At 40.8% G+C, this 23,945-nt stretch overlaps 1 protein-coding gene across 10 annotated transcripts in view; it reads right to left on the bottom strand.

The window, feature by feature from the left end:
- Nucleotides 1-323: 323 nt before the first annotated feature.
- Nucleotides 324-23,945, bottom strand: part of Sybu (syntabulin) — a 106,684-nt gene continuing 83,062 nt past the window's right edge. For all 10 annotated transcript variants that reach the window (XM_021724553.3, XM_013357373.4, XM_021724555.3 and 7 more), the window contains 4 exons: nucleotides 14,070-14,172; nucleotides 5,805-6,008; nucleotides 3,917-4,066; nucleotides 324-2,146 (listed from right to left, as the gene is read on the bottom strand). In XM_021724553.3, coding sequence (XP_021580228.2) covers nucleotides 1,033-2,146; nucleotides 3,917-4,066; nucleotides 5,805-6,008; nucleotides 14,070-14,172 — 1,571 coding nt within the window. In that variant the 3' untranslated portion in view covers nucleotides 324-1,032. The remainder of the gene's footprint in view (nucleotides 2,147-3,916; nucleotides 4,067-5,804; nucleotides 6,009-14,069; nucleotides 14,173-23,945) is intronic.

Here is a 23,945-nt window from a genome sequence, read left to right as displayed (position 1 = left end):
CCCACCACCCAAACTCTATCATTACAAGGGAAGGAGGAGAGATGGTACTACCACACTCTTCCTCTCCTATGCATCTTGCAAGCTAAAAAAAAAAAATCAAGTGGAAATATTCAATATATGCTTATTGAATAAATATGACTTTTTAAAAGCAAACAAAGTTTTTCTTTTCTTTTTTTTTTGGAGAAACCATGCTTTTCAAGTCAAGGAAGGAAATTTTCACCTTTAATAATTATTTTCCCTTTTCTCATTCTTTATTTTTACAGATCTGCTATTTATTCTTATATATAAAAGTAAACACAATTATTCTACAGGAGGATAAAACCTTTATTTAAATGGAAACACTAATCTTTATTTTCATCATGCTTAAGTGTGTGGTTACAAACAATCTCCAATAAAACACTATATAGAATAAGCAAAAAAATAAGTTAGTACATTGTAAACTTACGTACAGTTTCATCAATTAACAGGTTTAAGAACAAACAAGCCATTTAAGACTTTGGAGCTACATTTATTTAAAAACTGCAAACAGTCAAACCTTATCAACCCCAAGTAAGACACTAAAGAGCTATTCAAGACTTCTTTGAATCAATTACACAAATACATTTTTTATTTTTGGTTACAGTCCCCTGCTATGCACAAGACCATTGGAATGCTGGAACAGTTACACATTTTAAAACGGCACAAAGCAAAGCAAGGAGATAACATGCCAGCCTTGGAGAAGCTGTCTTCAAAGTGCAAACTTTGCATTTTCTCTTCCTGAACCACTAGAATAATAGGTACCTCAGACGACACGGGCAGGGTCATGAGCATGCTTTCTATACCACACTGGTGGGACATTTACTGGAACCAGGTCTCCATGCCTTTGAAGATACCTCCGGTTTTAAACAGTGAACAGGCTTCAACTAACTATAGTGCAAATCAAAATACCGAGGAGCAAAACGACAGAATAGAGACTGCCACAGATCGACCTGCTGTTTCTCTACCTGGCACAACGCCACACGGGACAAATTGGCACACGGCAAAAACTTCTATTTAGGTTTTGATGTGGAAGGCGGTGCGGCGGAGCGAATGCAGGGCGACCACACAGCAGCCCCGAAGCAAGGCTCCGATGTTGTAGACCGGATCTATCCCCCCTCTCTGAGTACTGAATGCCCACAGGACAGTGGGCACCACCGGGGCAGCCACGGCCAAGAGATCAACCAGGAAACTGCTGCTCCAGTACTGCCTCACGACACCCCCCTGGGGCAGCGGGACGACGCTCTCCAGCCTTTCTTCGGCATAGGCTGAAAAATCCAGCTCTCTCATGAGGCGGTTGTCGCGGGTGTCGGTGGCCTCCTTGCCCAGCGGGGTCTCCACGGGAGACAGAAGGATGGCAGAGTTGGGATTTCTTGGAGTTAAATCAACCACCAAGGCCGAGACGGACTCTGGGAAGCTCTCCACCGAGTCAGCCCCAGACTCGTCAGGGGAAGCTGAGCTCGAGGGACAGGGGTCCTGGAACTGGAGCATATTCTGAATGAGCTCGGAGACAGCAGGGCTGAAGAGCACCACGTCGGTCTGCACCGCCTGCTCCACCAGCGCCACGACCTCCTCCTCCTCGCGACCCACCCCCTCGGGGGCCGCCTCCAGGATTTTGGCCCCGGGGGTGGAATGAACCAGCTCCAGGTCACCCGATTCTGTGGTGGTGGCAGTTGTCACCATCTCGTCTAACAAATCAGTGCCGTCGGCCATGCTGTCTCCCACCAGCAGCTCACTATCGGCCCCTTCCTCTGTGACCTGCTCTTCCAGAGCTAATCCACCTGCCATCTTGCCATAAGGGGCATTTAGAGGTAGGCTCTTTTCCGGGGAATCACACGGTAAGTCCAGACACAGTTCATCCCTCAGGGAGCCGTTGTGCGCCATCTCCATGCTCTGAAGCAGAGACTCCAACTTCTTGTTTTGGATGTTAATGTCCACAAAATATTTCTGAATGCCTTTATCTTTATCAGCCAAGCTGCTTCTCATGGTTTCAATGACCTGTTTGAGCTGTTTAATCTCCTTCCTGGCTTCCTTGAGTGCCAGCTGGGCCTCAACCCGGTGGCACTCTTCTTCAATCCAGTCTTCTCTCATACGGGTCAGCTGGGACTTGAGCTCCACAATTTCAGTTTCCCTAGAGGGACAGCAAGCACCGTTAAGAAAATGGGAACTTTGAACCAGCCCACCAGCAATTCTGACACACAGCCTGAAGCCCAGGCTCTTCCCATTCAAACTAAGGTTAGCCAGGTATGGTATATATGCCTATAATCCCAGCCGCTTGGGAGCTGAGGCTAGAGCGAGTTCAAAGCCAGCCTCAGCAAAAATGAGGTACTAAGCAACTCAGTGAGACCCTGTCTCTAAATAAAATATAAAATAGGGCTGGAGATGTGGCTCAGTGGTCAAGTGCCCCTGAGTTTAATCCTCAATACCCAATCCCCCCTACTCTCCCCCCAAACCAGTAAGGGTTAAATCTGTTTTGGAATGATTTTGTCAGGTATTAGCTATGAACTTCCTCCTTTAATTGTGAAATAGCTGAAGTAGTAATAGTGACCAGAATCAGAATTAAAATTGCTACCATTGTTTTCTTTTTTTAAAAAAGAGTACGCACTGTCAGCACTGCACAAACCACTTTACAAGCATTATCTTCTACTCAATATTATTATTTGACATTCTATTATTAGAATTTCTTCGCCTGCTTTTATCTACATAGCCTTCCATTTCATAATACTTAGGAACAGCTGCGGAAGGAAAGTCCATTTTGCTTTAATTACCAATCAAGGACAGAAGCTGAAATGGTAAATTTTAGCTTTGCAAAACTGTTCTGATCATATTCCAATGATAACTAAAATGTTTTAAAATGTTACATGTTGCAAGGACTTTGGGCAAAGTCACTTCTCCATCTCCTCAAGTAAAACAATTGAACCCATCCTACACAAAGGAGAATCTATGCTATTTTTTGGTCCTTCAAAAATCTTTCCACGAACTCCTCACATCATACACTAAACAATCCCAGGAAGTATGGGATGACTCACCCCAGAAGTGAATTTGGGTCTCAAGTCTATTTTGAACAGTTAGTAAAGAATCAAATTAACTTGGAAGATGAAAAATGCCCCTTCTGACAGCCTGTAATATTATCTGCCCAGAGTTTTATCAATCAAGGTTATTGAGTCTTCTCCATATCCTTGTGCCAGTAGAAGAGATTAGGGCTGGTCAAGCAGCCATGTGCTGGATCAGACCCCACACTCACAAAAGGATGCTAACACCACCCATAACCTGAGCTCACACCTACCCTGATTAGAGTGCTATTAATCTGTCCCAAAATATTTCAGGGAAAAACTATCAAGCATAAAAACTGGCTTGCCCCCAAAATGTCAAAGGTCTTTTCTCTCTGAGATAAGATCTCTCCAGCATGTTTTTTTTTGTGTATGTGTGTGCGTGTGTTTAACCTTAAAGTTTAGCCAAGAATAATGAAACCTCTTCCTCTAGCACAGAAATAGCTTGCAGGAATCACAATGCATGCAGATATGTACTCTCTTGCTGAGATAAATAGCGTTTGATGGGGCCATGTGTGACCCATTTTTCTGGAAGTGCAGAATTGTTCCTGAAAGTGTTTCTGCCATTTAAAAATAGTCACATACATGCCCAGTTCTTCATGTTGAAGCTGTACAAACCCAGAAAAAAGCAGGGGCCCCATTAACCTAGAAGGCCCCCTGAATTCCTGAAACAGTTGAACCATAAAGAAGAAAGAAATGGCTCTGTTCAAAGACCAACTTCAGAAATATGACAAAATTAAATAAAATCATTTTTTTCTTTTTTATTTTTCTATATAGTTTGGGTTCATATTTCATTTTAGGGAACCAGAATACTGTCCTAAACCACACTGTACAAGAATTTGCAGATTCACCTTTCATGAAGTCGGCGCTCCGATTCTTTAAGCTTGGTCTTCAGGTGTCTCACTGTGACTTCTTTCTGCTGCAGAGGAGTCAGATACTGCTCTGGATTTGGGGGTTTTACACCATGGTTTTCTCCACAAGACATGTACCTTCCAGACCGCCTGAAACAAGCCAAGTAATGAGATGTTAGTTTCTGCCATTTCCTTTTCTATAGGAAAGAAAAGTAATGGTGTGTTAGACTGAATGTCTATGTCCCTCAAGATTGATATATTGAAATCCTAACTCCCAATGTGATGATATTTGGAGATGGGGTCTTTGGGGGACATAATTGGGTCATATTTGTTCTCTGTAAGAGAGACTCTAGAGAGCTCTCTAGCTCTCTCTTTCTACCTTGTGAGGTAACAAAAGTTGGTAGTCTATAACCCAGAAGACAGAGCTTCCCAGAACCTTACTGGCACCACAATCTCAGATTTCCAGTCTCCAAAGCTGTCAGAAACAGCTCTATTGTGTATAGATTGTCACATCTATGGCACTTTGTTTTAGCAGCCCAACTAGACACAGCTGAGGCTTGTAAAGAAATGGCAGCCGTATATTGGGGTCTTAAACCTCCGTAACAGATGAGCTCACTTCAGAAGGTGGACTGTAATATACCTGTCAATATTAGTACTACAAATTACTTAGAAGACAGGTGCATGTGAAGGTAGGGACAATGGAGAGGGGGGATTTTCAATGGCTTAGGAATGATCTCATAAGAAACAACAATGCACAATTGTCCACAGGCCTGGGCTGTCAGTTGAGTGACATGCTATTATATGAAAGGGCACTGAATGGAGGGGAGGGAGAAACTTTCTATGCAGTGTGCCACTGCCTAAAGATCCTGCTTGCTGTGAGCTGAATTCAGATTGTTCTGAAATCAATCCCCTGTGTGAGTGTGCTGATTGGGCACAAATGAAAAGTTATTTCTTGTGAAAGGAACAAACTTACCCCACTCTCACTAGTGTGTTTTGTGAGAGAGGTGCTTGATATTCTACACACACAGTCCCAGCTGGAATCTTGGCCCCTCTCAGACCTGGCCAGAAGCTGGGCATCCCTGCTGTAAGAGAGCTGACTAATGAGAACAGGGACACCCTAAAGACAGAGGACTAGAAGAGAGTGCTGCCAGCTCCTTCCCTGACTCTGGACCCAATCCAAGCTGCTGTGCTGCCCTGCCTCCTGTGCCTGCACTCCCTCTGATGGCCTGTGTACAGCTCCCAACCCTCTGGCCCTCCTCTCTGGCCCCTTTAAATAAACAGTTCCTTTTGCTTCTCCACACTTCGCCCCACCCTATGTTATTAACTCCTTGCCTTCTCCGCTAATTTCACTTTGATGTCATTTCCTTATGGTGGTTTCCTGGTCCCTCCAGCCTCAGCTGGACCTCTTCCCCATCTTTTCACACACATATAGCAGCAAGTACTTGCAGAATAATCTGCATTTGTTTTTGTTAGTAGATGGTTAATGCCTTTCTTCTCTGGGCAGTGAACACAGGGCGATTTCAGTTCACTATTCTACTCTCAGGGCTTAACATCATGCATGGAACTCAATAAACATTCAGTGTTGGAATGAAATAACACATGCATGATTCTCTCTGCTGAGGGAAATGAGTATTTCCTTTCTGCTGCCCCTGTGCCATTTTCCCTCCCTGTTTGGACTGCTGGACCTCATTAGAAATTGTGGTTTGTGCTCTTTCTGCAGCAGTCCTTGAAGGATTAGCTTAGTGTGAGAAAGGAAAGAGTAGTGTTTTATTTAACAGAATAAGGCAGGGTATAATAAGCTGTACCCTCTCCCCACTCTTTTTTTAAAGAAAAGCTTCCCAAATAGTATGAACTAACAAGCATGAATTAAGAGGGCAACAAGACTTACCTCATGACTGGGCTGCAGTCACTTCCTTTGTAGGAGCCCGAGTTGCTACTGCTTGGGGAGGAAGGGGCATAATTGGGATGGATATTAATGGGGCTCAGCTGATTCCTGCACAGCATAGACAGAAGGTCCTTTTCCCGTGGGGATGGTGGACTGTTGCCAGACTTGTGCGATGAGGCTCCATTACTTCGCCCATGGGGACCTCGACTGAAAAAAAAGCATGACAGATTTTAGAATTCTTGTTGCTAGAGCTCTCTGCTTCCTGGTTGCCAAGTTCTGAGCTGTTTCCATCCACCACATCCTTCCATCATGATATTTGCCTCACCTCAGGCCCACCATGAACTGAACCTCAGAAACCATAAGCCAAAATAAAGTTTTCCTCTTCTAAGTTGTTCTTGTCAGGTCTTTTGGTCACAGTGACAAAAAACCTGACTAAAACGGAAATCGGCACCAAGAAATGGGAATCACTGCTGTGACTAAGTTAAACATGTGATTTGAAAGCCTTTGGAACTGGTTTATGAAGGAATTTTGAAAAACCAAATGATGTAAGCTGGAGAAGTTTTAGAATGTTATAAGTGGGGCTTAATGGGAAATTCTGGTGAGAGCTCAAAAGACCAAAATGTTGATAGGACTGTGAACAGTAAAGACTGGGCTCATTAAATTTTGGAGAGGAAGGTGGATTCTATTGGAAATGGAATAGAGGTCATTCATGTTACATTCTGACAACTGTCTACATATTATCCATTCGTGAGATTTTTCTGTGAGGCTGAATTTAAAAGTACTGGACTAATTGATCTGGTGGAGAAAATTTCAAGGCAGTACAGCATTCAGGCAGTGGCATGAATATTGCTGAGTGCTTTTAGCCAAGTTTACTGTGATAATTAGGAGCAGAAAGATTTGAAGAGCTTTCAGTTTGGCCAGAAAAGTGCAAGTAAAACCGGTAAGGAAGGTGTGATTGTTAAAGAGATTTTAAGCCACCAAAGATATGCTAAGTACTTTATTCAGAGACAATAGGAACGATGGCTTGAGGGCATTCCAGGAATTAGCAAAATAACCATCTCAAACTCAAGGGTGTAAAAGTAAAAATTCCTTAGAAGAGACCACAGGATCACCCTGCTTTCACAAGGGGGGGGGGTGTGCTCTAGGAAAATTTTTTCATTGTGCTTAGCTGCTCAGGCACTCAGAGGCTACTGGAGGTGTAGTCTCAGAAGGCCTGGATACTGCTCAAGATGATGGCAGACTTTGTAGTCAACCATATATGCTGGTTCTCCAGGAATTCAGGATGCTGGAATTAGGAAAGCATGGAATTAGTTCTACCAAGATTTCAAAGGAAGGCCTGGGAGCCAGGCAACAGGTAGTGGGGTTGGAATCCCTGCAGGCAGCCCCTGAGAGGATAATGCATAAAAAATGTGAAAAGGAAGGTGAACCTGCAGTGGAAACCCCAAGATTAAAAGATGCCTGTATTGTAGAATGTTTGCTGAGGAAAGCTGCAGGAATTGAGCAGAGATAAACCAAGAGAGAGGCCATGTGGGCTATAACTAGAAAGGTCATATACAAGCCTTTTGCAGAGAATATCTCCATGCCATGTGCCACAGATGCTACACAAGAAGCTACAGGGCTTGTTTGCTTAGCTGGATTTTGGTCGTTTTTGTTTTGGTCCCACCTGTTCTTTCTGTGCCCTTATTTTTCCCTTTTGGAATACAAATGTTTACTCTGTGCCATTATATATTGGAGATATATATATATATATATATATATATATATATATATATATATATATATTTATAAATTACTTTTGATTTTTATAGGGACTCATGCTGACTGCTTGCCTTGAGTCTTAGAAGAGACTTTGGACTTGGACTTTTGGACAATGCTAAAACTGTTAAGACTATAGGGACTCTTAGAAATGGACTAAATGTGTTTTGCACTGTGAGATGGTCATGGGCTTTTGGGTCCAGTGGGGAATGTTATGATTTAGATATAAAGTATCCTCCAAAAGCTCATGTTTGAGACAATGCAAGAATGTTTAGAGGCAAAATGACTGGATTATGAGAGCTTTAACTTAAATCAGATTAACTAGGTGGTAACTGATAGAGATGAATTAGATGGAGAAAACAGGCCCCTGGGGACATGCCATTAGGGTTTGTATTTTGTCCTTGGTGAATGGAGCTCTCTATCTGCTTCATTTTTTTAAAATTTTTTTTTAAGTTTGTTTTAAAAAGTTAGTTATACATGACAGCAGAATGCATTTCAACTCATTGTACACAAATGGAGCACAGCTTTTCATTTCTCTGGTTGTACACCATGTAGAGTTGCACCATATGTGTAGTCATACATGTACCTAGGGTAATGATGTCCATCTCATTCCACTATCTTTCCTGCCTCCATGCTCCCATCCCATTCCTTCCCTTTTGTCCAAAGTTTCTCCATTCTTCCCATCTCTGCCCCGTTTCTGCTTCTTGGTTGCCATATCCTGAGCTGCTTCCCTCTGCCACTCCCTTCCACCATGATGTTCTCCCAAACCTTGGGCTCAGACTATAGATTCAACTGACTGTGGACTAAACCTCTGAAACTGCCAAAATAATTTTTTCCTCTTTAGAAAGCATTCTTGTTGCTACAGATACTGCAGTGCCAATGTCTTAGCCCTCACTAAAGCTAGTTACCATTGAGGAAATCCAATTCATGGAGTCAAAAGGGACAATCTAATTCTGATGCAAATGTGTCTCTTGAGCTGCCTTTTCCCCACCTGCCTGTTATTTCCCCTTCTGGCATCATTAGCACAAGCAACCTCTCTCTCTGCTCTTCTTTCAAATAGTTTCTGACCATAAAGCTTGTTTTAGATTAAACCCAATTGCCTGATGGGAATACACACCATGTTAAATACTGATTTGGCTTAGGTTCATTTTGGAGGCTGTTTTGAAGATGTGTTTTTTTTTTTTCCCCCAGTATACCTGTTTTGGTTGAAAAATATTTGAGTTTGATTTATGGTGAAGTAAGAAAACTAAGATGATTCATCTGGAGGATAAGAGGAATGGGAATTGCCCACAAAGGAGGAAACATGGATAAAGAGGCTACCAGAATATATCAAGTCTATAATTTGGTTGGTTAGTTTTGTAGTACTCGGGATTGAACCTAGGGGCACTCCATCACTGAGCTGCGTTTCAAGCCCTTTTTTATTTTTTTTTTTATTTGGAGACAGTTTTGCTAAATTGCTGAGGTTAGCCTCAAACTGGCGATGCCCCTGCCTTAGCCTTTCAAGATTGGGATTACAAGCATGTTCCAACCACACTTGACTCAAGTCTATAATTTTAACCACTTAATTTTTTTTTCTTTTCTGTTCCTCCTCAATGACTTAACACAACCTTTCTCATTCAACTACTACGACATTGCAACAGCCCCCTCTTCACACCCTTGCCTCTTGCATTGTTCACTACAGCAGCAGGTTGATGTGTGTCTGGAGTAGTCTTTCTGAAATGGAATCTGAATACCACTGTCCTCCTCTAAGCATTGCCTCCACAATGAAGAGCAGCCTCCTTAAGATGGCTCACAGGGTCCAATTCACCTTCCCTTTCAACCCATCCTTCACCAGTCCTCCTTCCTTCTTCATACTCCACATTCTGAACAACCTAGTTTCCTGAAGGATGCCTCCTACTTCAGATTCAAAGAAAGCTACTCCAAGAAGCTTTCTCTTATTTTGTCCCCTAGGCCAGGGCAGGTACCTCTCTTGGGTACTCCCTAATACTCTGCTAGTTTCCATCCTGAAACTTGTCACATGGTGTCACCATTGCATAGTTCCTTGTCTTGCCTACTGGACTGGGCTTTCTTGAGCGCACGAACACAAACTGTTCTTTTACATCCCTACTACTCCCTGGCACATGGAAGGTGCTCTCTAAATGATCAGTGGATTTCAGTCCTGACACTGCCACTTATTAGGAATGAAAAATCAGAAAGGGCATATAAGTGCAGTTGAGAGGTTAAGTGCAACTGACCTGCAGGCTAGTATTACAGGATCTACTTGTTTGGACTTTCCTGTTAATCTAGTTACAGAGATTTGATACCCACTAGTGTAGGGAAGAATCTTGAGAATGTTAAAAGTACTTAAACAGGATAAAAGTTTCAGCTTTAGTCTTATTACTTAATGGCATTACAAAAAGAAAGAGGAAGAAGATTCCTTTCATATGGTAGAACTTCTTTTTGAGATTCCCTTCTGTTTGCAATTTTACTTACAGTTTTATCCAACTGACACATCTCAATGAGAGATGTGTGGAAATGTGAATGTGAGTGTGTGTGTGTGTGTGTGTGTGTGTGTGTGTGTGTGTGTATGGGGGGGGATGTAAATTTGGCTTCCAAACCTTAATTACTGATTTAAAATCAAATATAATTTCAACTAGCTGTCAACCCAGAAAATCACACATAAATGAAACTACCAAATTCTAAAATTAAAAGTTCTTTCATTTTGAAATCATCCAAATGCGTTCTGTCTCATTTTTGTGAGAAGGGGACATTTTATATGGAACAGATGGGCTCCATGGCTTTGGGACAAACCAACTTCAGCAGGCCAGGAGAGGGAAGAGCCTTATGAGTAGCTAAAAGAAACATGTATTCTGGCTTGGGTTTTCTTTTCTATGCTTCACTTCTAAGCGTGGCATCAGGTAGCCTATTTCTTTATATGACTTTGGAACATGAAGGATTAACCCTTACAAATTAGGAGAGAATGTCAAGAGCTATCCCTAATTTTGATCCAGGGAACTCAATTCTGAGTTAACCTTCACTGAGGACCTTCTGTGACCCTAGTGCTGTTTCAGATCCTTTATGAACTTTGTTTCATTTCACTTGACCGTGATCCTACAAGGTGGATGTGGTTCTTTCCTCCCATTTACACGTGAAGTAACTGAGGCTCGAGGAAGATAAATGGTCCAAGAACACACAGGTAGCTGGGATTCAAATTCAGATCTTTGTAACTTTATAGAAATGTCTCCTAATTAAAAAAAAAATGAACACATTCCTTTGGGCCTATAAACAGGTGTATTAGGCACTAGCTACACATGTAGTTACTACCTAAAGAATTTACCACAACATATATAATGCAACAAAGCACTAAGGTACACGATTTGTGACAAATTAGATGTGGATTTTCATGGGAATCCATCCCCCTACACAGAACAAAGCAAAGATTCTTCAAATTATAAAAGATTACTCAATATAATCAAGACTTCATAAATATCTCAGAAAGGAGATTATGAGACTGTTCTAAAAGAGAAACTACGTTGTAAAAGCTATTAGCTCTATTCCTTTAATTTATGTTAGCTCAAATGCTAACAAGTATAAGCACAAATTCATCATAGATGATGATTAAAAAAAAAAACATTTTCAAAGAAGACACTAGGATGCCATGTTTGCCATGGCCATGAACAGACAAGCCCTGTGCTGGTCTCCCTCTCCCACCCTCAATTTCTTGGTCTGGTGGGCCAGTGCCCAGAAGAGAGGAAATTCTACCATCGCTGTACCCTTCCTGCATCCCTGAATAGAGTAAGTGGAAAGTGACAGAAAAGAAGAAGTGTAGAAGGAAATCTCACGAGGGGCCTGGTGAATTTCTATTCCCCAGCTATGGCACTTCATGTGTCATCACCATGAGGCCTCAGAAGAAACCAATCCTGCCGACACCTTGATCTTGAACTTCTAGTCTCCAAAATTGTGGGTGAATAAATTTCTGTTTAAGCCACCCATTCTGACATTTTGTTACGTAGCTCTAGCAAGACAAATATAATCACTATTATCATAATCATAATCATCAGTATCAGCATGTCTGTTTTACTGACTCTATTTTCTTATAACCACTGAAAAAACAACTCTATTAACCCTGTTATAAGTCCGGTCACCTTATCAAGCAGTCAAATACATGAGCTCATTTAACTCAGTGAGGTAGATTTTATTATTACCTCACTTTCCAGAATAAGAAAACTCAGGCTTTGAGTCAGATGCCTAATCAACAATGGAAGCTGACCTCGAACTCAAGTTTGTCTGACCCCAGATTACAATCATCCTCCTCCATTTCTACCTGATTCTGAACAGAGTAACACTTCAGCTTAAGAAAGACAATTCCTTAGAAGTAAGAGTGGGCCTTCCTTAAATTTGTAAGCCTTTAAAGGTTTGTTTTTATAGTCATCTGTGAAGAATACTCTCACCTACTCCACCTGTCCCTCACAATTCCAACTCTGTCACCAAAGGTTCTGCTAAACTTCCTCTGCCTCAGGAGAAACCAGACTAAAAAGATCACAAGCTACTATTGTTCAGCATGGATACCCGGTTCATCTACAGGAATCACCAACAAACCATGGTCCACAAAACACAGAGATTATGTGACACGCTTGAGCTACTCTATCATCTATGATGGTGCTCTGTGCCCGTATTGGATAAAGAAAGGTAAGGAGTCAGTTTCACTTTTTCAACTATTAATTACTGTTAAATGTGTGAAGTCAATTACTGCTTGATTACCAGAGTCTGGTAGAATGATATATATGATTTGTATGTAATCATATTTGTCTTATACTTAATGTGTCAATTTTGCTCACTTAAAGAAACAATGAATTCTAATCTAGAACATTCTCTCTAAAGTCCCTCTGTATTATTGAAATATCCCTAGAATTGAACCATAGATGCAGATTCCTTTGGAATGCTTGATAACATTGGCTTCTTTTTTGGCCTGTGTTCTTTGATACCTGTACCATGGATATGTGTTAATTTTCTGAATGGGTGAGAATAAATGTTTGACTGGTAGACTTAGTCATATCTGATTTATATAGAGAATGTTTACATTCATGCCCTGTGATGCCAGAGGCACTTTATTCCCAAAAGAGGAGGAGTCTGAGGACAGAGCAATTGTGCTTTTTCACAGTGGACTTCACTCTTCTTACAGGTTTACCTAGCTTTAGTTTTATTTTTAACAATAAAACTGCACTGGGGGTGTGTCAGATTCCTTTGTGGATGTTAGACAAACCTGCTCACCTGAGAAATAGGAAGTATTTGCTGCATTCTGGAAATGCAAGCTTCTGGAATCTAAATGCTTTCTCTCCAGAAAGGGATCTTGAAAATCATATCATCCAACATCCTTTTGACAAATTTGGATATTGTGGCAAAGGAGAGTCAAGTGATTTTGAAAAGTCAGAAGAAAGGTGGTTTCCACATGGTGGTATGCTGACTCCATCGATCCCTTAATGTTCCTGCTCAGTGCTCTCTTATCATTGGGGAATCCTGGGACCAGTCCCATTATACTCTCTATCCTTTATATTATATTATACTCTCTATCCATTATATTCTCTATCTGAATGGTTTTTAAAGTAATTATATTATTTACCATTTGTTGCCTCTCTTGCCCTCCTAAAAAAATATAGCTTTAACGGAGTCTTGTTTACTGCCTTATCTCTAGATCCTATTTCATGGTAAACACCCAATGAATACTTCTTAAATGAACAATGACACTGGTGGCAGGTAGAGATTCCCCCTCCCGCTAAATGTGAATGGTAGCTTCCATTTTCCCAGAGTACTGTCCCCCAATTCAAATACCATCAACAGTGAACAATCTATTATGCTTATTGTACTCCAAGCACTGACTCAACCAGAAACCCTATGTGGAAGGTATCCCTATAATTTAATTTTACAGATTAGGAAACTGAGGCCTAAAGAAGTTAAGCAACTGGCTCGGGGCCTGCTACTCCAACCAAGGGGGCCCAGCTCCAGAGCCCACATACTCAGCTACTTTGCCTGATTACGTCTTGCAGTGGTCCCCTCCCTCGCCCACCAACATTACACTTTCTTCACTCCTCCTCCAAGTAAATGCTGGGAGTGATCAGGGGTCACTGCTTCCTTCACAAAGATGAAAAACGCAAGCTCAGCTAGAGGAAAGAAAGGATGAAGTCAGAGGCTTTACAGCTAAAAATGATGGACTCGTGAAATGGGAGACTATTAGCTTGGTCCCCAGGTGAGTCAACAGGGCAGGGAGGGAGAGAAGGATGAGTGGACATAGAGCTGAGGACTGGATGGGACACAGCCATGGGGGCCCAAGACAGGCTCCACATGACCACAGGAAGTGCTGAAAGGAAAAGACCCAATTGCAAATCACTCTAAAACACAAAACAACCAAAAATAAAAACTTCACTGAATAATAACAAATACAAACGGAGGGATAATTCAGGTGCTTCTGTAGAAACATAAGGTACAGGAAAGCCATCTACAAAGCAGCTTAATTACAGAGCAGGGGACAGTGCCTACTTGCGTGAGAAAGAGGACCTCTTGCTTCCCGTAGTAGACATATGGACCTCAGGAGCCGAAATGCTGCCCGTGCTGCTGGAGGAGCTAAAATCAGCTTCACTACCTGAAAAACAACAGGGGAGAGAAGCATGAGGGAAAGGAAACAGCATCTGCTGGCCAGTGCCCTGCCTGAGGTCCCTGCCGCCTGCACTGCACACGCTAACTCAGCAAGGGCCCAAATTCCAGAGCTTCCAAGCTCTCAGTGGTTTCTCAGAGCAGACAAGAGAAGGCAGGAGCACAAGGACGTCATTTCATAAACACAGGCTAGAAGCACAGCCGGGGCTGGTTTCATCTTAATGCCAGTCTTCCAGCAGACTACCAACAGTGGCCCAAGGCCAGAGAGAAATGCCCGCCTCCCTGGGTCAGTCTGTCACTCAACAACAACAATGTGCATGCCCAGAGTGTAAGCAAAAGGAAAAGCACACTTATTGGTTTAAAAGTAGTTTTGCCAAGACAGTTTTATCTTTGGGATCTTGTGGTCAGCTAGTCATAGTTGAATCTGGCACATTAGGTCCAGAGATAGTCAAGCAGTTAGGAGTCAGGAGGAAAGCCAGGCCTGGCAACTGCTTGACCTGGCAAGATCTGATTACAGACCTGACTTTCTCTGAACTGCAGCTTCAGGTTTTTTTGTTTTGTTTTTGTTTGTTTGTTTTTTTTTTTTTTAATAAAGAACAGAACCTTGACTAAAAGCAGAACATTAATATTTCCAAACAGAGTGACAGATATGGGACCTGTGACTTATCCCGAAATTCGGAATCTTAGTTTTGGGTTAGGGTTGTTTCTTAGTTCATAAAGATCTTATTATCTTTAGAGTACAGAGCAAAAATTGGGTGTAGGATTATAATAGAAACGTACTGTGTGGTAGAATATCATAAATTCATTCTAATGGAAAGCACAGAGTTGGGAAGTAGCAACAATGGAGATATTCCCATAGATTGTCTGGGGAATGAGGAGAGGGTAGAAGAGGCAAGAGAGAACAATAGGAAAAGAGGACTTTTAAAGAGAAAGATGAAAATCCATGTGCTTTTGGAAATAAAATTATACTATTTTATTTGACCTTGTTACTCAACTCCCACCACACAATTTGTGATTTTTCCAGTCTAAAAGCCAGAGAACCAGTTCCCCTTTGGGAGTTGAGGGAAATAAAGTAATCTAAATCCTTGAGTTTCTCACAGCAGTGAACAATGATTATCATCATCATAAGAATTATTTATTGAGTGCTTACTGGGTCCCAGCCCTGTAAGAGATTATTTCTATTCTTTTTGCCATTTAATCTTGATGGCTTTATAAGGCAGACATTAAACTTCTATGAAAACATGCTTCCTCTTTGGGAAGGCAGTGGGAGGGGTCAGGGGAACAGGAAGTTTCCTGAATCAACTAGACATTGTCAACTCCCTAACAGGCCCTGGTGAGCCTAGGAACAAGATAGAGCCAGACTTTGGTCCACTGATAAACAGATTCTTCTCTCTTTCTCTGAGGAGAAAAAAAGTCCCTTCTCCAACTTCTAGGGACCCTCAGAAAGTCCAACCTTCCTCTTCTCACCAGATAACAGCTACGCCTCCCAGCTCCTAGCAGAATTTGAAGATCAGGGTGGCAATTTATGAGGACCCAGACCAGCTAGCTATTCTTTTTGGATTGCAGAGACTTTGTCTAATGATGTAAAGAACTCCTGAAGCTCCCTGAACTTAAGTAGTTGCTTCTAAGGAATGCACTAGCTGAATTATAGTTTTACAGTCTCAAGGATTCTTGATTGGTAGTGCAATCCAGCAACACATTCTTCATAACAGCCTAATTCAAATAGCTTTGTCTGGTAGCAAATTATCAGGATGGTTATTAAATGATAAAGGTTGGTAATTTTCAAAAATAAAACTGTGGTTGCAGTCACCAGGTTTAAGTTATTATTTTCTAATGTGAAATTATTACTCAGAAACACCCAGTTTTCATTCTTTAAAAGATACAAAAACCCATGAATTATAATTTAATTGCCCGCATAAAAAACAAACTCTAGAACAGAAACAGACAATTGCTGAAAATCCACTGTTGCCTCAGGATGCTTTTGATCTGTAGTGACTATATTTTCTGAGCTAAAGGGATAACTTTGTTTCATATCCTGGAACTCAATATATTGGCTCTTACACATTTGCAGCGCCTAAGGTCACTCTGCCCGAATAGTTTTCTATCTTATCTTCTGCACATCTGGAAAAGATTATCAGACACATTCAGGATGCCCCATAGCTATATTCTGAACTGCTTGAATATGGTTCTGAAAAATGCATATGCCACTTCACAACTACTTCAGTTTGTGATTTGAAAAATATAAACCATTTCCAGTTTGATAAATACAATGTAAAAATCAATGAGCTCTTTTTAAGGGTTACACAAGACAAGTAGTTTTATTTTATTTTTGAGACAGGATCTTGTCTCAACAGTGCGGCTACAGCATCATTGCAGATACTGTAGTTCAGTGTGGTTCTTTTGGGTTACTGAAGTCATACACAGAGAGACCTGACAAACCCAGAACCTGAGTCAGATGGCCTGGACTCAGTTGAACACTACTTCTGCTTACCATTTGGAGGACTTTAGACAACTCACTTCACCTTTCTGTGGCTCAGTTTCCTTATTTGTTAAGTAGAAATAATAATGATAGCAATTGCTTCAAAGAGTTATTAATATACTTATAATATATAGCTTAGAGAAGCAACTGACTCATCATAAGCTCTGAATAAATATTAGCTATTATTATCATTCTAGAGGGGTTAAAAAGGTACCTTTTGTTATTTTTTTTGTAGACAATTAAATTTTTTTTTTGAAAATTCAGCAATGATCAAGAAGGAGAAATAAAATCTATAATTCCATCACCAAAAAATAACTATAGTTAAACCTTTGGCACATAACTATTCACCATCCAAACTTAACACATTATTATATAACCTACTTAATTTTTTTAATAATACATAACTATCTCTAACACATACCACATTTTTAACAAAATCAATGATATGTAAGCTAAGTCCAATTTTTGTATTATCAGAAACAAACATTATATACCAGAAACTATCCTAAGCACCTATTACATATTAACTCATTTATTTTTCATGAAGTAGGGACAATTATCAGTCCCTTTTATAGATGAGAGAGAGGGTGGGAGCAAAGAATGGCCTACACAAAGAGACACAACTAATATAAAGAATGGAATCCAGGTCTTCTGCCCCCAGGTACCATGATCTTAAACCTATACTAATGTTCAATATTCTTGGGAATATATATGTATATATTTATCTGCTTGTTGATCTCTATAAATTCCTAAAAGTAGAGTTTTAAGCCAAAGGATATGCTCAAATTGAAAGATAAAACATACTCCACATCTGTAGGGATTTGGGGATGGCACTGCCTAAAGTCAAGACATTATTTGCCTCATTTGTCTGCATGTAGATACCCAATTGGAAAATCTCTGATATCATTGGAAATACTGCAGTGGAATGTGGGACACTATTTAGCCATTGAAAACTGTGTTTGAGAGGCCGAAAGGAACTTTAAAATAAAGCATATCCAAGTCATTCTCACCAACACTACCTTTGTCCCTCGTAAAACTGTCTTTAGTCAGCTGCAAGATTGATGCTCCAGGGTTCCAGGACTCAACAGGGAGGATGAGTGTGGTGACAGAGCAACCCTGCCATCTACTAAGTACTTCCTAAGGCCGAACTCTGGGTGACGAAGCACCTGCAGCAGAGGGCACTGTTCCAGTCATCAAGAAGCTATGCCTGGAGACCTCCCAAAGTGCTGGTGCTGTTTGGTTTGGTCATACTGCTGGATTCTTTTGCAAGGTGTTGTGTTTCTTAATAATGTTAGTCATAAGCTCCTAGAGTGCGTGTGGTTAAGACTAGGGAAGTAGAGAAGAAAAAATGGGAACAAAAGGACTATGTGCTGAGCTGGTTGTGGAGGTGTACACCTGTAATCCCAGTTACTTGGGATTGTTGGAATAGGAGTACTAGAAGTTCCAGACCAGCAACTTAGTGAGACCCTTTTTAATATATATATATTTTAATTTTTTATAAAAAATTAAAAGAACCGGGGGGTGTAGCTCAGTGATAAAGTACCTCTGGGTTCGATCCCTGGGCAATACCAAAAAACAAAACCAAAACTGATGACTCGGCTTATTAATATGGAAGGAAAAACCTGAGAATGAAGTAAATCTCTTTTAGAAAATATTTTCACAGTGCTGGGCACTGAACCCAGGGCTTTGCATATGCTAGACAAGTGCTGTACCATGAGCTACATCCCCAGCCTCTGGACTTATTTTTAAAACACTGCCTGTAATCAGGTCTCCTAGGACATTATTATTTTTGCCTGCCTTCTGGATACTATGGAGTCCTCATATGTCACAACACCCAAGGCCTCTGAGAACACAGCAACCCTGCTATCTACTAAGCTGTATGAAGCCATTTGAAACCATTGATTTCAGAAACTCCAAACCCTCCGTTTTCCTTTGTTACTGAAAAGCTATCAAATTAATTCAGGTTGACCATCTAATATCCCCACCTCAAATAGAGGCAGCAAATTAAAAAAAGGAAAAAATATTAGTTTCCCACCCCTTCATCTCCCAGCCTTCCCCCGCCCCCAACATACACAAAGATATGCAGCTCTTTTATTTAAAGGTCTCTAGGGAGGAGAGAGGAGCCACTTTCACTGAAGCCAAGCTCAGCTATCAGGAAGCAGCTGGAGCAGGGAACACATGCAATTACAGCAGACACTATTAAAACGAGATGCTCTGAAGTAGATCAGTAGGGTAGACTCTTAGCTGCAAAGCCTGGGGGTCCAGCCAAGGAGTGCAAGGAACTCTCTACAAACAAACAGGACTTTCCTTTTAGTTCTTGCAAACTACTTTCCTGAACCCCCACTGATACTTATTTCAGAAAGAGAGTATCTATAAAAGATCAATAAATCGACTGAAGACACATAGGCAGATTTTCTTCCATTTCAGAATAGAAGTCTTCTTGAAAAATTATAAATATAATTTCCATTTACATCATAAATTCAGAAATGATTTGTCTTCATTGTGATTGATGTTCAATTATTGGAGCTTCCATATATTTAAAAACATATGAACATTTAGAAGCAAAGGAGAACTTCAAATTTAAAGTATTTAGAAGCAAATAATTTCTATTGATAGATCTAATTACATAAAAATAAAACTGCTTATGGAAAAATAACATAGTCAAAGACAAATGGTCCAACATATGATAAAAGGCTAATTTCTTTTACCCCAAATTCATACTAATTGGAAAAATAACTAACAGAAAAAATGGGCAAAAGACATGAACAGATAGATAACAGGGGGGAAAAAGGCCAATATATATGGAAAGCTATATAATCTCACTTTTTAAATTAAATATGTAAATGAAAACAAGGAAATTTATTCACCTATAAGATTGGCCCAAAAAAAGTTGGATAATATGTGTTCTGTTAAGGGTCTGTAAAAGCAGACACTGGGATAGAGTTTAAGAGTGTAAACTGATACTAGCTGTATAGAAAAGAAAACTGGATGGCTAGGAATTTACACTGCACAGGAGCATCTGAAAAGACAGCCTTATGGTTCATCAACAGTGACTGGCTAAATCAGGTGGTAGAGCAGCCTGAGAGAGCATTCTGCAGTCATGAAAAGGAGTGATGTGAACCTCTGTGTGTTGAAGTGAAAGACCTCAAAGACCTGCTATTAGTTGAGAAAAGTAAGATGCAGCACAGTGGGCGAGGATTGATGCTCCATGTCTGCTTTTGTGTAAATAAATCCTCAAATCATATGCAACCTTCTATGTGCATAGAACATTCTTCCTAAGCCAGATACAGTGGCACATGCCTATGATCCCAGCAACTCTGGAGGCTGAGGCAGGAGCATTGCAAGTTTGAGGCCAACCTTTACTACTCAGCAAGACCCTGTCTCAAAATAAACAAATATACAAAACAAAAACAACAACAAAAACAAACAAACAAACAAACAAACAAACAAAAACAAAGGGGACTGGGAAAGTAGCTGAGTGGTAAAGTATCCCTGGGTTCAATTCCCACTACCACCCCCCTATAAATAAATAAATAAATAAATAAATAAATAAATAAATAAATAAATAAATAAATGAAAGTGTCCTTGAAGGATGAAAAAAGATCTGTTAATAGTGGTTTCCCTTGGGCATGGGAACAACGGGAACAAGCAGATATAAAAAAAGACTCATTTTCATTTTATCATCTTTCTGAGTTATTTGGCTTTCCTAACCATATATCACACACACAAAAACAGACATAAGGGTGTCACTTATGAAAAAATTTGAGATTTTTTTCTTTTAAAAAAAATTAAGAATTTTAAGAAAAACATTTTTATAATACAAGTAATTATGCCTTAGAATGTAGTCTTTTGAAGTCAAATCTCCTGTGTTTCAATCTTGGCTCTTCTATTTAACTCTCTGTGGAGCCTTGGGCAAGTTACTTAGCTTCTCCCTGCCTTAATTTCCTCATCTGTTAAATGGGGATGAGGATACTAATAGTCAATATTGCTAAGTGATTGTGAAATATGCTAAGAAATGAGAACAATCCCAGGCATACAGCAAGCATTCAAGATGTGTTTATTATTATTTTAGCTAAAACTAATGCTACAGGGGCTCAAGGGCCAGAAGAAGCCTTTTCAAACAATATATCTTTCCCTTAAAAAGACCAATAAGAGGAATGACTTGTTCTAACCAAAGTCATACTTTTGTTTTTCAGTTGTTGTAGACCTTCATTTTATTTATTTATATGTGGTGATGAGAATCAAATCTAGTTCCTCACATATGCTAGGCAAGTGCACTGCTGCTGAGCCCCAGCCCCAAGTCATATGTTTTTATAATCACTCTTTACAAAAGTAATTTTCCCTCTGCCATTGTTCAGTGAAGAGCAGTTTCTATTTTCTGTGTGTGTGTGTGCATATACACAATAGGGTGTTTCTAAAGTTAGGGGATCCTGAATCAAACTCCCCATGGACTGCTCCAAAAAGCTCCAAGTTGCCCTGGGTCAGAACCCAGTCTTCACAAAGCCCCAGGGAAAATATGAGTAGGTTTACTCAGAGAGCTCAGCACAGGCCAGTCTCCTCAGCCAGGTGGTTTGAGAGTCTGAGATAAGGCAGGAGGAAGCATGCAGGGGGCGGCCCTAGGAAAGCCAGAGTCAAGGACAGCTCCAAGCCCCACCTTGTTCACGTGCCCATCTTGGGCTGAGTCAGCTACCAATCCTTGGTAGAAAAGCAGGCAATCCACCTGCCGACTGAGAAAATGATAAACATAGAGGGTAATAAAACATCAATAAAGGACGGGGAAGAGAAAATTTTTGATTAGAAGATGCTATAAATCTTTTTCACCAGGTATTTGGTTTGCCAAAATCTTTTTCACCAGGTGTTTGGTTTTGCCAAAGTATTTTTAAACTTCTCCATGCCTTAATTTCTCCATTTAAGTATACATGTGTGTGTATACATACACGTTTTTAAAGGTTAACTTATTGTTTATTGAACAAATATTTACTGAACACTTGTCATGTGTCAGACCCTGCTCTGGGCGTGGGCATAATAATTCCAAACTTACAGGCTGCGTGAAGATGGAATGAGTTACTAGGAAGTGCCTGACACACTCAATGATATCCACCTACACTTATTAATACCAGGCAAGGTGGCACATGCTTGTAATTGCCTTCTAGGGAGACTGAGGCAGGAGGATCACAAGTGTGAGGCCAACCTGGGCAACTCTGAAAGACCCTCACTAACTCAGCCTGCCTCAAAATAAAACTTAAAAAGGCTGGGGATGTGGCTCAGGGGTAGAGGACTCCTGGGTTTAATCCCTAGTACTGCAACAAATAATAATTCTCATGCCTTACCATGCCTGAGAATCATCTGGGGAGTTTAATGACACTGACTCTGGGCAATACTGAATTTCAGTTCAGAAAATCTAAGAGGATGAGGACTCAGAAATCTGCATTTTTAATAACTGCTGTAGATTACTGTGCAATGGGTGGTCCCGAAACATGCTGTGAAGAAGAGCGCTCCAAAGAGAAGGAACACTGGATTTCCTTTTCAAGTTCGGTTACTTGTATGAAGTGAGAGGTGAATGAGCAAAAGCTAAAACTGAGGGCAAAGTACCCAGGAGAAAAGAATTTAACCTGTGAAGTGACCTCTACTCTTTTAGGTCTCCAGGAACACTTTCCCAGGGCAAATCCATTTTCAAAGACCTGGAAGGGAACGTGGGGACATACACAAGGCATGGGTTGTTCAAAACTGGGCCATTTCCAGCCAAACTCATGTAACAAAGTTTTGTTTGCAAAGATAGTAGGATGCTAGCAACTGATCCATGGTTTGAGGTTTTCATAATCCTCTTTTAAATGAAGAACCAACCAGTGTGCACTTGGGGATGTCAAACAACATTCAGCAGAGAACACCATCTCAGAGCCCACTACACACCGCTGCTGGGTTACTCCTTTAACCCTAACCTGCTGTCTTCAGTGTGGTCCACATGTCCATGACAGACAGCACCAAAGGAACCAAGCATCTTTCATCATAGAATCAGCAACAAGTCCTTTGGTGGGTGGGCTCCAGGGACAGCCTTCTCCACTACTGCCTTTCACTGAATAGATTGGAAAGGGTGGCATCCACAGTGGCCATGAACTTCATCCTAACTGATTATCTTGGGGACCTAGTAATAACAGGTCACATCCTCCCTGAGGTATTTTCCAGACTCTAACGTGGTAGTTGTCTTTGAAATCTTGTCAAAGTTGCTGAATCAAACAGAGGTTTCTGCTCCTTCAACAAAGCTAGAGGGAAAGGCTACTGCTTCTATTTAAGGAAAAGTGTTTATCCAGTGTTTACCAAAATGAGATGCCTGTCCTCTATGTCTGGCTGCAAAATCTAAATCAGAGAAAAGCAGGACAGAAAGGTGGTAGTGGGCAGGTGTGGAGCAAGGTGCTATGTGGAAAAGTTAAGGTGAGGTTGGATAGTGAAGCATGGGAAAGAAAAATGGAGACTGAGACACTATCAATGGTAATAAGTCAGAGCAGAGCTGTGACTTCAAGTCCAGATCATAAGGGGGAAGGAAAGACTGGAATGCTTTTGGAGCCCTTTCCTTCGTCACTCTTCTCAGTAAGAAGGTGCTGTCTTGCATTTCTAGATCTGAACGACAGAAAAACTCCCACTTGCTGGGAAAGAGAAGACATAATTTAAAACTCATTGCCAAGGCATCCAATGGGACTCTGAAATCACATGCTTTCCCCTCACTTGTGCATTTAGGTACTTTTTAAAATTGCCTCTAAGACTAATAGCCTAGACTGCCTCCCCTCCTGTTTGTCCCCACGGGTCAGCCACCTCATGATATGCCACAATCCACTCTGGACTCACAGGTTCCCAGCCACCCATGGCAGCAGCACTGGGAGCTTCCTATTTCACAATCCTCTCAGAACTTGACTGCAGATTGGCTCATTCCCTTGACCTTCTCGGCAGCACTGACCTCGGCCATTATGCCATTTAAACGCAACAGAATCACAATGCTGAACTTGGTTGGATACTAATAGTTTTGTCTGCTAGCAAATTATCAAGATGGTTATTAAATGATAAAGGTTGGTAATTTTCAAAAATTAAATGTGGTTTAAACTGTGGTTGCAGTCACCAGGTTTAAGTTATTTTATTTCCTAATGTGAAATTATTACACAGAAACACCCAGTTTTCATTCCTTAGAAGATACAAAAAACCCATGAATTATAATTTAACTACCTGCATAAAAAGCAAACTCTAGAACAGAAGCAGACAATTGCTGAAAATCCACTGTTGCCTCAGGATGCTGA

The sequence above is a fragment of the Ictidomys tridecemlineatus genome, chromosome 7 (genome assembly GCF_052094955.1).
Source record: "Ictidomys tridecemlineatus isolate mIctTri1 chromosome 7, mIctTri1.hap1, whole genome shotgun sequence".
In the NCBI taxonomy this organism is placed as follows: Eukaryota; Metazoa; Chordata; class Mammalia; order Rodentia; family Sciuridae; genus Ictidomys; species Ictidomys tridecemlineatus.
The sequence above is the reverse complement of the archived record's forward strand: the minus strand, read 5'-3'. Positions and strand labels throughout refer to the sequence as shown.